The following is a 15,238-nucleotide window of genomic DNA, read 5'->3' as shown; positions in this document are numbered from 1 at the left end:
ATTAATAGAGAACCATAAGCAAATCTTCATAAATGGAGGCAAAATTGCATTCCTATTTGTCGACGATCCCAGAAGGGATCATTGGTAGTACATCCAAAGGTTCTCGGAGTTCCAACTTCGAGGGATAGAAGTCCCCTTAAGGGTTTCCAACTTGTAAGCTCCAGGCCGCTGTACTCGCGTGATTCTGTAAGGTCCTTCCCAGTTTGGGGCTCGTTTCCCCTGCTCGGTGGTCTGAGAAGTCTCGGCCCTCCTGAGGACGAGATCTCCCACCTTGAAGAGCTTGGCTTTTACTCTGGAGTTGTAGTATTGTGCTGTCTTCCGTTGGTATCTTGCCGTACGAACTCGGGCCGCCTCCCTAGTCTCCTCGACGAGGTCCAGGTTCCCTCTAAGTTGGGAGGAGTTGGAGGCTGCGTTGTAGTGCTCGACCCTTGGGGAGGGGAGCCCGATTTCCAGAGGAATGATAGCTTCCATTCCGTATGCCAGGTTAAAGGGGGTCTCGCTAGTGGGGAGCCGGAATATTGTTCTGTAGGCCCATACGACATTGTAAAGGTCTTCAACCCATTGCCCCTTGGATCGGTCCAGCCTGGCTTTGAGTCCTTGGAGGATGGTACGGTTCGTTACCTCAGTTTCTCCATTTGTCCGAGGGTGAGCAACTGAGGTGAAGCGGTGGTCGATGCCGAGCTCGGAGCAGAATTCTCTGAAACGGACGTTGTCAAACTGACGACCGTTATCAGATATAAGGATGCGGAAAAGTCCAAATCTACAAATGATCGACTTCCAGACGAAGTTCCGCATTTTTTGCTCGGTGATCCTGGCCACTGATTCAGCTTCGACCCATTTGGTGAAGTAGTCGATGGAGACGACCAGAAATTTTTTCTTCCCGGTCGCCAGGGGGAATGGGCCCAGGATATCGATGCCCCACTGGGCAAATGGCCAAGGCGCACCGATCGAGGTTAGTGAGGCCGAAGGCCGGCGCTGAATATTGGCATTTTGCTGGCATCGGTCGCACCTTCGGACAAAATCTATTGCGTCCTTCTGGAGTGTAGGCCAAAAGTATCCTTGGCGCAAAATTTTATGAGCCAGTGCTCGGCCTCCCAGATGGTTCCCGCATATCCCTTCATGAACCTCTCGCATAGCATAGTCCGCTTCCGATGGGCGGAGGCACCTGAGGAGAGGAGAGGTGAATGACTTTCGGTAGAGCTTGCCTTCATATAGTATGAATCGGGAAGCTTGGCGCCTGATCCGGCGAGATTCGAGTTCATCATCGGGGAGGACCTCACTTTGTAGATAGTTGACAAGCTCATCTATCCAGCTCGGCTCGGTGTCTATGCACATGGCTGGCTCAGGCTCTTCTGTGCTAGGTGTCTGGAGATATTCGAGCACCGTCGCCTTAGGGAGCTCACTCATGCGAGAGGTCGCCAACTTTGACAACAGGTCAGCCCTGAGGTTCTCCATTCTGGGGATATGCTGAATGTTGAAGGCGTCCAGGGCGGATATGAGTTCCCGCACCTTTTGAAGATATTTCTGCATTGAGGGCTCCTTTGCTTCAAAATTCCCCAGGACCTGGCTCACAACCAGCTGGGAGTCACTGTAGACTTTTAGGTCTTCGACCTTCAGCTCCTTTGCCAATTTGAGCCCAGCAATGAGTGCCTCATATTCCGCCTCATTGTTCGAGGCGGAGAATTCAAGGCGTAGGGCCTGCTCAGCAACTATCCCATCCGGGCTGGTGAGGATGAGTCCCGCTCCGCTATCCCCCGAGGTCGAGGAGCCGTCCACATATAGGACCCAGGGTGGCTTCGGGGTTTCCTCCGTTGATATGAGTGGGTACTCGGGGTCGTCTGGCAAAGTGCACTCCACGATAAAATCAGCGAGCGCCTGAGCTTTGATTGCCGGCCTTAGGCGGTATTCGAGATCGAACTCTCCGAGCTCAACTGCCCATTTAGCAATTCTCCCGGCACGGTCTGACCACTGTAGAATCTGCTTCATTGGTTGGTCGGTCAGTATGGCTGCTGTGTGGGTTTGGAAGTAGGGTCGGAGTCTCCGAGCTGAGATGATTAGGGTGAAAATTGTTTTCTCCAGTTTAGAATATCGGATCTCAGCATCTCTGAGAACCCGGTTGGCATAGTAGACAGGCTTTTGAAGCTTGTTCTCCTCCCGGACTAGGACTGAGCTCACTGCAACCGGGGAGACTGCTAAGTACAGGTAGAGAAGCTCGCCCTGCTGAGGTTTGGTAAGCAGCGGCGGAGAGGCGAGAAGGCATCTAAGCTCTTCAAAAGCTTGTTGGCACTCCTCCGACCACAAGAAGTCCTTCGGTCGCTTGAGAATCCTGAAGAATGGGAGGCATCGCTCGGCCGACCTGGAGACAAATCTCCCCAGGGCTGCGATCCGTCCGGTGAGTCGCTGTACCTCCTTGACCGTCTTTGGTAGTACCATCTCCTGCAGCGCCCGGATCTTCTCGGTGTTAGCTTCGACTCCATGCTGGGTCACTATGAAGCCCAGAAATTTACTTGAGGTGACTCCGAACGCACACTTAGCCGGGTTGAGCTTCATTTGGTACTTTCTGAGCTTGAAGAATGTTTCATTGAGGTCAGCCACGTGGTACTCGGCTGTCCGGCCTTTTACCAGCATGTCATCCACATAGACTTCCATGTTTCGGCCTATCTGGTCCTTGAAGATTTGGCTGACCAACCTTTGGTATGTGGCTCCTGCATTCTTCAACCCGAACGGCATCACCTTGTAGCAATAGATGCCATTGTCGGTGATGAAAGCTGTCTTCTCCTCATCTTCTAGCGCCATTCGGATTTGATTGTATCCCGAAAAGACGTCCATGAAGGTCAAGAGTTGATGCCCTGAAGTAGAATCCACGAGCTGATCGATGCTCGGAAGGGAGAAGCTATCCTTCGGGCAGGCCTTGTTCAAGTCGGTGTAGTCCACGCACATACGCCATTTTCCATTGGCTTTCTTCACAAGGACCACGTTGGTGAGCCAGTCCGGATAGGAGACCTCCCGGATGAAGCCGGCCTCGAGGAGTCTGTCCACTTCCTCGGCCGCTGCTCGCTGTCGTTCCGGGGCGGATCCCCGCTTCTTTTGCCTTACGGGTCTGCTGGTTGGTTTCACCTGAAGCTGGTGGATCATAACCTCGGGGTTGATTTCCGGCATGTCAGCGGGCGACCAGGCAAAGACGTCCATGTTGGCTCGAAGGAATTCGATCAGACGCTCTCTTTTGCAGGAACTTAAGCCGGAGCCGACCTGTACGGTTAGTTCCGGGAAACTTTCTAGTAAAGGGATTTGGGTAAGAAGCTCACCAGGCTCTACCCATTTTTTCCAAGGGTCGTCCCGCATGTCCAAGATTTCGATGGGCAGCATGTGACCCGCTGCTTGGGTCGATGCCTTGGCCAGTAGCTCTGGCTGGCTTGGTGCTTCGGCTGATCGCTTTGCTTCGTGGGTCGCCACGTAGCACCGCTTGGCCACCGTCTGATCTCCGCGGACCTCGCCCACTCCTTGGTTAGTAGGGAACCGCAGGAGCAAGTGGTAGGTCGAGACTATAGCTCGGAGGGCATTTAGCCCCGGTCGTCCGAGGATAACATTGTAAGCCGAAGGCAAGCGGACCACGAGAAAGTCCGTCCTCATAGTGTTTTCTCGGGGGGCGAGACCAACCGTTACTAGAAGGCTGACCTCACCTTCAACCGGGACCGAATCCCCGGTAAACCCGACCAGCGGGGCATTTACTCTTCGAAGCTGGCTTTCCGCCAAACCCATTCTTTGGTAGGCTTGGTAATACAAAATATTTGCTGAGCTTCCATTATCAACTAAGACCCGCTTTACATGAAACTTATTTACAACATGGATATGACCACAGCGTCGTCGTGAGGAGTCTCAACTCCTTCTAAGTCCTCCTCCGAGAATGAGATAGTTTCGGAGGTGCGCGGGCGCTTCGTAGAGGTCCTTCCCTCGGCTAAGTCTTCAGCCGGGCTTCCTCCTCCAATGACATTGATGATGCCGACGATGAGCCTGTTGTCATTCGGATTTTCGGGCAGCACGACGTTTTCCACTGGCCTCCTTTCCTCACGTCGGTTCCTTACAAACTGATTGAGTACCCCGCGGCGAATAAGCGCCTCGATCTCATCTCGGAGCTAGAAACAGTCCTCCGTGTCGTACCCGTGGTCTCGGAGGAAGCGACAATACTTCCTGGGGTTGCGCGGGACTTCTGTATCCCGCATAGGAGGCGGAGGTCGGAAAAAGTCCCGACCTTCAATCTCCATCAGAATCTCGGTCCGGGGTGCGTTGATGGGGGTGTAGTTTTCGTACTTCCCCGAATGCATCTGAGGTCGTAGCGGGGACCTCGGTCGAAGCTGTCCCCGCTGTCGAGGCGAGCTCCTCAATCGAGGAAGATTCTTCTCACGGCGGGGGGATCGGCTTCTCTGGCGGCCGCGCTCCTCGCGGCGCTTCTTCTGCTTCTTTGAAGCCAGCTCGGTTGCACCCCGCCTGGAGGCGATAGCTTCCTCAGCCTTTGCATATTTCTGGGCTCGGGCCAACATTTCGGTGAAGTCAGCGGGGAAGCTTCTTTCAATAGAAAAGAGAAATCTGTAGGAGCGAGCCCCAGTCTTTAGTGCCGACATGGCTATTGACTGGTCGAGCTCGCGGATCTCCCATGTTGCGGCGGTGAAGTGGTCGAGATACTCCCTGAGAGATTCCCCCTCCTTCTGCTTGATATCCAGGAGAGAGTCCGATGTTTGCCGCTGGTGCCGGCCGGCAGCGAAATTGGTGGCGAACTGCCTATCGAGCTGCTCGAAAGAGGGTACTGTGTTCGGCTTCAGTCCGGAAAACCAGAGCCGAGCTGTGCCCCAGAGAGTCGCTGAGAAGGCCTTGCAGAGCACAGCCTCCGAGGACCCTTGCAGTGCTATGAGAGCTCGGTAACTCTCCAAATGGTCGAGGGGGTCGGTAGTTCCGTTGTAGGGCTCCACTTGAAGCATCTTGAACCTCGGTGGGACCGGCTCATCCTCGATCTGGTGGGAGAAGGGGGACTTGGTGGTAAATTCAAAGTCCCCTTCGTGCCTCGCCTTCCTGCTGTGAAGCGCCTCAATCTGGTGCTCGAGATTCTCGACTTTCTTGTCGAGCTCCCCCGCCCGGGGGATTGCCACAGTAGTCTGTTCCGGCTCGCGGCGGTCCGGGGCCGACTCGGCCTCCGAGGGTTGTGGCCTTCGATCTATGCTTCTCCCTGGGAACTCCCTCCGGGGAGACGCTCGGACTGAGTCTTGGCGATAGCACTGCTCTTCATTATTGGCCCTTGAAGAGCCACGGGGACTCTGGCTCTGAGGCACTGGTCCGTTCGGAGGGAGTACTGACTGGACCTGGGCATGCGGGAGCGGCGCAGGTAGGGCTCCCTCGCGCTGCAGGCCTTGGACAGCCACGGCCAAGGCTTGGACCTACTGCACAAGGGTGTTGAACTGCTTCGGCTGAACTTGAGGAACTGGATCAGCCGGGGACGGTGAATTCTGGACAGAGTGTCCAGAACTTGGCGGGAGACGCCGGGAGGTATTGGAAACTCCTTTACTTCTCAACTTCATAGTTGCAACTCGGGCCCTTTCTCTAGCGCCAACTGTTGCTGGAAATTAGACCCGGGGGCGACCACTTAGCTGAGAAGGAGGAGCTCCGGCGGACACTGGCGGGCGGCGTCCTCCGTGGGGGGTCTGCAAAAAGCCAGTGGCCGGGGTTTCCGGCCCCGGCCCTCCGATGCTTAAGTCAGAGGGGGCAAATATGGGAAGAAAAGAGAAAGATGTTTTTTTTCGGGTTTCAGTGTCCAACCCCCCCAGGATGGAGGAGTTCTCCTTTTATAGAGGGATATTATATTACCTGTGAAGTGACGGGGCAGATTGTCCTCTTTGTTATAATTGAGTACAATCATGTGCATTAATAGCGTCGTGGGAGATCAAACGTGGTGGAGTGGTTCAACTGCCTGCCGAGGAGGGCTTGCGGTCCGTAGATAACAAGCGCATTGATTGTTGAGTGAACCGGAGATCAGAAGAGGTCATACGCTTTGATAGTCGAGTGGTCCGGAGATCATCTTAAGCCATGCTCATTAATGATTGAGCACGCCGGAGGCCTACTAAGGCCACGCGCGTTAAAGGTTGAGTGCGCCGGAGGCCTGCAGAGGCCATGCACATTAAAGGTTGAGTACGCCGGAGGCCTGCAGAGGCCATGCGCATTAATGGTTTGGCGGTAGTACGATATGGAGACTTGAGTGTCTGGAGTTAGGCTCCTGAAAGGGGTTAGGCCGAGGCCGAATACTTGGGTGGGATGTTTCGAAATCCGGCATCTGGTCGGATGCCGAGCCGAGCTGGTTGCCCTTATCCTCCGGTCTGGGCGTCGCTTGGTCGGCGCCTTCTGGTCGGGCGCCGACCCGAGCCGGCTGCCCTAAGTCGAGCGCCTCGTAATCGGGCGCTGGGCTGAGCTGGTTGCCGTTAAGTCGGGTGCCTCCGGCCCGGGCGTCGCTTGGTCGGCGCCTTCTGGTCGGGCGCTGGGCCGAGCTGGCTTCCTTGAGTCGGGCGCCTCCTGATCAAGCATCTTCTGGATGATTTGGGTTTTTTCCCAACACTGGTGGGTGGGGCGTTTCGAAATCCGGCATCTGGTCGGATGCCGAGCCGAGCTGGTTGCCCTTATTTTCCGGTCCGGGCATCGCTTGGTCGGCGTTTTCTGGTCGGGCGCCGGGCCGAGCTGGCTTCCTTATGTCGGGCGCCTCCTGATCAAGCATCTTCCGGATGATTTGGGTTTTTCCCCAACACTGGTGGGTGGGACGTTTCGGAATCCGGCATCTCGTCGGATGCCGAGCCGAGCTGGTTGCCCTTATCTTCCGGTCCGGGCGTCGCTTGGTCGGCGTCTTCTGGTCGGGCGCTGGGCCGAGCTGGCTTCCTTATGTCGGGCGCCTCCTGATCAAGCATCTTTCGGATGATTTGGGTTTTTCCTTAACACTTGGTCTAAAGGGTACTTCACAAAGGTTAAAATAAAAAAGGTTCTAAATTTTATGATGTCCGTTTGATTTCATGATAGTTCTAGAGATTCCTGCAGATGTTATTATAAGAGGGGAAACTACTGAGTAGTTGGTTCTTTTTGTCCAGATATTTTCTTGGGCTAGTAATTTTAGCTTTTTGTGCGCTCTGGTTATTCTTTTGGGCTATATTTCTTGGTGAAGTTTTTTATTTGTTTCATAAATATCTTGATTTGATTATTGACTAAGGTGGCATCACATTCCAGAACAAAGATATGGCTGGAGCTAAGATATGGTTGTACAAGGGGAGATATGACCTTACATGGACTATGTGAAGTGACTATTTGCCCATATAGTTTTTTCAGCCTTGCAAAATTCTATGGTGGTGGGGGTCTTTTTCTTCTTCCTAGCGATTTAGGGGAGTCTTGCATACTCACTTTTTGCCAATCTTTATTCTAGTTGAATCCTTATCATAGGCAGTCTGTCAATGATCTTGTAGGAATTGGGAGTATCTTGGATGGCTTGTTTTGTCAATACGTTTTGTTTATTCATTTATAATTCGCATGCTCCCATGTATTGTTTTAGGCTTTACTGCCTGGTGATTCTTTTGTTTATCTAACAGTATCATGGTTTCATCTTTGACTAATGTGGCATCATATACTAAAATGCAATATGGAAGGGTTGCAATTGAGCGAAGGTTTTACAGAGGGTGTTTCTTGTTAGGGGAAAAACATAAGTCGTCACGACTGCGAGATCCTCCGACCTGGAGACCTGGAGGCGCCGAGCAGACCCTCCGACCTGGAGACCTGGAGGCGCCGACCGGATCCTCCGACCTGAAGGCGCCGAGTAGACCCCCCGACCCAGAAGCGCCCGAGCAGCCCTACTGACCCAGAGACGCCCGACTCACGCTGTTGTCACATCCCCCGCAGCGCGACCGAAAAACCACGCCTTGCTTTCGTCAACAATCAAAGCGTATGGCTCCTGCAGACGTCCAGTTTACTCAACAATCAAAGCGCATGGCTCCATCAGGCACTCAGCTTACTCAACAATTAAAGCGTATGGCTTCTGTTGTCCACGGACATCAAGCCTCTTACGGAAAATCTGATTGGCTATGAATGATGGTATGACTCCATGATGACTTGAGAGCTTCGGCCTAATCTCCTACAGTAACAGCATTGATTCACACGATCGAGCATTGATTTCTACTGCATGCCCAATCGTACTACAGACCATTTGTCCCGTCACATCACAGGTAACCCAGCCCCCTCTATGAAAGGGGAACTTCCCCATTTTAAAGAAAGAGGAAGGAGAAAAAAACCCTGAATATTGACTACTCCCGTTCATACACTTGCCCCCTCTAATTTAAGCATCGGAGGGCCGGTGCCAGAAACCCCGGCCACCGGCTTCTTGCAGATTTCCCGGAAGACGTCGCGCGCCAGCCAGACCGTCGTTCGTCGATTCTCGCCAGAGCTCCCTCCTCCTCAGCCGACGGTCGCCCCCAGGTCCAAATTCCAGCAATATTTCTAATCTTCTATGGATTGTCTCTATTAATTTTTTTCCCTAGTGGCTGTTGCAGCACTGCAGGAGTATGTTTAACTTGATCCGGAAGTATGTTTAACTTGATGATTTTCTAAGTATCACTCTTACTAGTCGTGTACTTTCAAGGTTTGGCATGTTAAGTTTTAGGCTTGGTTAGTAGGCCATTTCTCGTACGGTATGGTCTATTTATTTTCTATATCATTGAATTCCTCATCATGGACTTGAGATAACCCTCTCAATTCAGGGGGTCTCCTATCTTTGATACTGATGTGGATCAAATAATCTGTTTTTCCAGTCCAATCAGCAAGCCTAAACTACAGTCTCTGCTTTTGTTGCAGTTTTAGGGAGGTTTTGCCAACGAATATTCTTTCTTTATAGGCGACCCTCGGTATCGTGTATGTTATACCTACTGTCTTCTAGTCTTTATTGTCTGATATGTTTTATTTATGATTGCTAAGTGGATTTGTGCTCTTAGTTTGCATGCTAGGCTACAGATGGTGGGAATTCTCAAGACCTCTGGGTTTGGTTGGTTGCAATGTGCTTCATTTCCTTTCCTTGTATGTGAGGTTCTCTTTTCCTTCTGTTTCTTTCATCAGTATGCTTATCCAGTCATCAGTTTTCCTTAGTGATAATGCTACTGTGATTGGGTTGGCTTCATATATGGTTGTCATGAGTGAGGTTTTTCATCTTGTAGTGAAGGTATGAAATGATATGGCTACAGTGGATGGTTTGGCTTCATATATGGTTCTCAGGGGCGACATTTTTCATTCTGTAGGGAAGATATGAAATGATATATTTCCCAGGTTGCTTACTAAGGACAAATAGTGATCACTGTTTCTTCAGTTCCAGTCCTGCAAGGGCTTGTAGTGATGGCAACATTTTTTGTAGCGGGCGGTTCCCAAGAACTTGGACCTTGTCAAACTTTCATGGATCTCATTTATGGTCGTCCGCTTTTAGGTTCTTGAAGAATTTCTTTTGGCATTCAAGTTGGTTTATGAGTTATGCCATTGTATGGTGCAATAAGCATGGGAGTTTTGACATGCTTTTAATTGTTCTTTTGGTTGGTCAGTGTGCTTTTGGAGGGGCACAGCGGCAAGGTTGTGATTGAATGTCTGTTTGGTGCAGGAGCATCATGTGATTGTGATAGGTAAACTCTATTTTGTGGTAACATTGAATGTTTATTTTGTACATAAGATGGGCGTTCACATTATGGTGTTAGATATGTGATTTGGATCTAATCAGTTAAGTTAGGTATGTTCATTGACTGGCAGTATGATTTCTTCTAGGTTATGATTCATTTCTTTGTCATTAAAGTAGTATACTTTTTTGCAACACATCTTATCAATTTATGGTAGTCAAGCCTTCTGCCTCGTCAGCAAGCTTGATTTGTTTATGACTTTCCAGAGTGGTACAATTAAGATGTCATCTACAATCAAGAGAGTGGGTTAGCTTTTTTATTTTTTTGTGGATAAAATTCATCTCTACTTTGGTAGCAGTTCTGCAAATTTTGCTGAAGGGATTCTTTTGTTGGAATGTAGTTTCTGTCCATCATATTATCGCGGCTGTTGTTTGCTGACCTATATTGTCCTGATGATTTGATGGTTCAAATTGTCTCTGATATTTCGAGAAGTAAATTGGAGTCCAAGGAATCATCTACTGCCAAGGTTCATCATTCATTAGTTTTATCATTCTCATGCATAGTCTCTTGGGTTTAGTTACTAACTGGTACTCATGCATGATACCTTTGGGTTTGACTGCTGGATGGTCCTCTGATTCATCTGAATACTATTGACTAGTATCTTTAGACCTCCAATTGTATACTGCAAGGCTATTGATTTTGTGCGTATTAGTTAAAGGGACTATACCTTTTTATCTGGGGCATCCTCCCTCGTTGTCTTCTCAACCTCCAGGCTCCTTTTGTCCGAAAGGAGTCCCACATTTTTATGAACAGTACTTGATCTTAATGGAGAGTTTGGAAATGTATCCTTTGTATCTGAATATAGCCAAAAGGATGGGGACTAATATAGGAGACAAATGGAAGGGTAAGGACAAGGCTTCACAGGAAAGTCATTCATTGTTAGAAATATGTAGCTGGTCAAGATGGAATGGAAAAGAGAACAGTGACTTTTTGGATTGCTTTTTTCTTGCCTATTGAATATCATGCAATATTGGAGCAATTGACTGTGCTTAAAGTGTCTTTAGGTATTCTCTGTCTCATTTCTTTATGCTTTCACTTATTGGTTATCTTACCTGTGGAGCACAGAAAGAGTTATCTTGGCAAGCTAGATGTCAGTTTCCAGATATTTGGACATCGGTAAAGTCTTTTCTGGCAGTGTGCTTTCAGAGTATATTATACCAGAACAATGGTTGCCTTGTCCGAGCATCTTGGACGTCACAAACATGGACTTCTTGTATTACATTTGTTGCCTATTGGAGTTTTTGACTGTATTTGAAGTATCTTTAGGTTATTTCCTCTCTTATTTATTTGAGCTTTCACTTCTTAGTCATCTTGGCAATGTGGATGCTAGTTGCCAGGGATCTGGGCACTGGTATTGTCTTTTCTGGCTGTGTGCTTTCAGAGTATGTTGTACCAGATCAATGGCTGCCTCTCGCAAGTGTCATGGAAGTTGATGGACAGAAGTGTTTTGTAAGTGGCACTTTCTATTAACTCGTTGGGCATCTCAATTCATCTTCTTCCATTTTCCTTTCTTTTCCTTCTTGGCTCATGTCAGGTTTCATGTTCTGACTGAGGGTGTTTCTTGTTACTTCCTCTTTTTTCAGTCAAAAACAATAAAAGACAAAGGGTATTTCTTATCTTTGTTGATGCAGATCAATCAAAATACATTCCTCAGTTTCTATGGCAGGCAGAATTTATTATCCTTGTTTTGGTCGAATTTCACAGATCTTTTCATTGGAGGAAGCTTTTGCTACTGGATGCTGCTATTATTTGTCATGTCAATGATTTGGTGGTCCAAATGATTTTGGTGATTTATGTTGTTTTTTGATCAATGAACAGATCTGTCTCCTTATGCACACCTTGGGCTGTAATGAAAAGAACACTATTAGAAATGTCATTTTTCTGGAAATTCTAGATTTGGATACTTGCAAAGAGCTTCATTGTCTTCCCCTATAGTCAGGGTTTTCCTTTCTTTAAATTTTTCGAAGTTAAATTTATCTGAAGTTATCAGCCACTGAGATTTCATAATCAGTTTCATTATTTTCATCATGTACTATGGTTAATACGTCCATGTTTTATTGCTAAGTGATCCTCTTCAATCAGTGCCCTGACTCAATCAGCAAATTTCTGCAGCGACAATATCAACTTAAGCAGTTTTATTTATGAATGGGTTGGCTCAAGACATAATTCTCATGAAGGGGCTTTTACCTTAAAGTTTCTTATACATATTTTGTTAAATGACATTTATTTAGTAATCTTCTTGCCAAAAGTTATTGTTGTTTCTTGTTTCTTTGCAGCCTCTTGCGATCTTGTAATAGTGAAGGCACTGTTTAGGGGGTTCTTCCAATTTGACTTCTGTAGAATCCACAAATTCCTTTTTCTTAGCCATCTGAATAGGGTAGATTATGAAGAACTCGGACCTGGTTAAATTTCAACGGATTTCTTTCATAACTGAGGCTGACTTTTGCATTTCAGTTAGTTCAGAAAATCCTGAGGGGTTACAAGTTCCTTTATGTTAATTAGCCATCTGAATAGGTATCTTGGATGTTAATTTGGGTAGATTGTAAACGTGGAATTCGTAACTGAGGTGATCTTGTTCTGATTTTCCCCCCAATCAAAGTTTTTTGCTCTCAGAATATCCTTTTTGTTCATGCTATTAAATATAATGTAGTTTGTGGAAGAATTCTGGCACACAGTATTTGCTTTTTCTGATAGGTAGGAGCCAGGATGTTGCTACAAAAATGTTTATTTGGTGTTTTTCGTTCTGAGGTTGGTTATTGGTGTTATGATCATTTCATTATTCTGTTATTTTATTATTGTACCTGCACACATAAACAGTCGCTGCCTTGCCATGACATTGAAGGCTGCGAACTGTTAAAAGATTAGATTTTTAGGTTCTAAGTTTCATCTGTTGTTTGATCTTTTCTTGGAAGCATGCTTCTGAAAAATTACATATTTGCATCAAAATAATTTCTTCTCAGTTATGGTCAATATCCTGTTTGCCGAAGTCGGAGACCTTTGATCTTGAACTTTTTGAACTAAGAGTTGTGCGAGAAGTTTGCACTCTCTTTATCCCCAGGGGCTGGCTGGGCTGTAACTCCTTTTGCTTTGGCAGAAATCACTCTGTCGGATCGATAGATCAAAATTCATTCAACAAAGTGGAAAGACACCAAGAGCTGTGGATTGACCGTTCTGATAGGCGAAAAGTCTCCTTCAAAGGAAAGTTCGATGTATGCAAAAAAGAGGCCTCGTCAATATGAAACTGTTAAAGCACTGATCACCTTCCCTATTGCAAAGAAAGTGTGCAAAAGCTCTTTCCGGCCAGGCTACTTGATTTTTCCCGTGATTTAATCTTTAATGATAGCTGCAGGAATTAGAGCATTGTGTGATCATGATGTTTGGAGCTTAACTTCTGCCGGTTTAGACTTGAGAGTATCATTTTATTAATTTCTCTTGCTCTCTCTTTGTTAATTCTTAGTTAATTTTCCCTTGTCTGTGTGACTAAAATGTCAACTTCCTGGCTGATAATTATATGTATAGGAACATAAGGTGATTGACAGTTAGATTTCGAATTTGATATGGTTTGAAGAGATGTTATCAGCAATTCGGTTGTTTTCTTGGCTTCAATATTGATATGGATCAAGGAGGATGTATAATTGCCAAGGCCTGCTTGTGTTTCTAACTTCTTAGATTTCGAATTTGATATGGCTTGAAGTGGAGATGTTATCAGCAATTAGGTTGTTTTCTTGGCTTCAATATTGATATGGATCAAGGAGGATGTATTATTGCCAAGGCCTGCTTGTTTTCTTGGATTCAATATCAATATGGATCAAGTGGGAGGCATTTCCAAGGCTCACTGTCGGTCTAACTGATATTTGTTCTTTTGTTTCCGTGCTCTAATAAGTTTGCTGGAGGGGATCTAAGACCGCTTTTAACACTTTCGTTTCAAGATATTATCTTTAACTAGGTGTTTTCTTAGCTAGGCTAAATATTATCTATTTTCCTCTTCCAGCTCTTATTTAACTTGTCACTCTTATTCTAATTTCTACATTGGATGATATGACTGAAATATTAAACGACTGATCTCGACTTACCCAAGGACTAAGCAATATCAAGGCTATGTCTTGTTCATATCAAGGTTATGTCTTGTTTGGACTTTGAGATCTCTTCGTGTCAAGATTTTTTTTCTTTTTTAGATTGTTCTTCAGTTGTTTTACTAAATATTTTCGCCATGCTTGTCATGGTTCACCACCTAACTATTTCTGGCGAGGGTTAAGGTGGGGACGGGTACGCCACCTAATGGTCATGGTCCAGGATTGCTTTAACCACAGTCAATCCAAAATCATAAAAAAGGGCCCTTTGTTGGATCCAAATAACCCTAGAGAGAGTAGAGAGAGAAGTCCAGATGGAGACAAAAATAAGAGAGAGAAAGAATGGAGAAGAGAGAGAACAAGCTTCTCTCTCTAACCAAGAAAGAGGAAGGAAAGGGATGGTTGCAGTTGGTGCATGAGGTCAGAGGACCCACGGCCGACCAACAGGCGGCCGGCGGCAACAGGCAGTGGGGGACACTAAAACTGATCAAAAATAAGGGTTCCGACATCTTAAATCATAGAACCAAAGCATCATGACGGTTGGAACTTTGGTAAGGGCCATAAGCCTCCATAGGGAACCGGAGGGATACGCCATCCCGGCAATGAGCGTCGGCGGTGAAACATGCCTGAATCAAGAAAAAAAAAGCGACCGGTCCGCCAAAATAGGAGATACAATGCATACCCTTTTTTGCTAAAAATCCGACAATCATCGGCTGAAATTGAACTTCTAAGAGTCATGAAAGAGGAATGGAAGAGTTAATCAAAGATTGCCATGTTTTTACCTAGCTTTCGGTGACAATTTGTAGCCACAACGACACTAGTAGTGGTAGGCGTTCAGAGAGAAAAACCGAAGAAATACATCAAAGGTGAGCATCGATCGAGATTGGATCTCCTGTGGTATAGACGGGCAACATGAGGAGTTCTTAATAGAGCTCGGTCGCGACTGGTATCCGACCTAGAGTTGGATTCCATTCGACGAACTTGAGAGAAAGAAGATTCTCATCGGGAGTCCTCTTCTCTCCTTACACGTGTGTGGCATGTCCGAATCTGAAAAATTCTTTCCCCTAGTTCACTAAAGGGCCGGGCATTACAACATTATTCATTCTTTTTTAGACATGGAATATTGTTCATTATAAATATCAATACACTCATAAAGCTCACATACAAAAAATGAGAGCAACACGTGAAATAATAACATACAAATAGAAGCTGATTAAGCTTTATCATTTTCAAGCATCCATAGTAGATTAACTTTCTTTTGGAGGAACATGTAAGCATAAGTAAAATGTAACTAATCATCACAAATGGTGCTGATTCCAAGAAAAAGGGAAAATCTTCAGAATGATTTGTCCGGGTATAACTTAAATGATTTACATAGGAACATCTTCGCAACATAATTCAGAAAACCATAAATACTAATTGAGAAAAATAAACTGATGTTTTATC

The 15,238-nt window shown here is 46.7% G+C and overlaps 1 protein-coding gene across 1 annotated transcript; it reads right to left on the bottom strand.

The window, feature by feature from the left end:
- Positions 1-78: 78 nt before the first annotated feature.
- LOC120104693 lies at positions 79-2,628 on the bottom strand. Its single transcript, XM_039116253.1, has 2 exons — positions 1,010-2,628; positions 79-523 (listed from the first exon to the last, which is right to left on the bottom strand). The coding sequence occupies exons 1-2, from the start codon at positions 2,626-2,628 to the stop codon at positions 79-81; spliced, it is 2,064 nt and encodes a 687-aa protein (XP_038972181.1).
- Positions 2,629-15,238: the final 12,610 nt, after the last annotated feature.

Source organism: Phoenix dactylifera, unplaced genomic scaffold (genome assembly GCF_009389715.1).
Source record: "Phoenix dactylifera cultivar Barhee BC4 unplaced genomic scaffold, palm_55x_up_171113_PBpolish2nd_filt_p 000076F, whole genome shotgun sequence".
In the NCBI taxonomy this organism is placed as follows: domain Eukaryota; kingdom Viridiplantae; phylum Streptophyta; class Magnoliopsida; order Arecales; family Arecaceae; genus Phoenix; species Phoenix dactylifera.
This window is presented reverse-complemented; position numbering and strand designations above follow the sequence as displayed.

Bases quoted from the DNA above. Each gene is read 5' to 3' on its own strand.
- LOC120104693 (XM_039116253.1), bottom strand. From the start codon at position 2,628: ATGCTGGTAAAAGGCCGGACAGCCGAGTACCACGTGGCTGACCTCAAT. The intron at 524-1,009 runs GTGCGACCGATG...ATGGGCCTACAG, and splicing joins GCAATAGATTTTGTCCGAAG to AACAATATTCCGGCTCCCCA.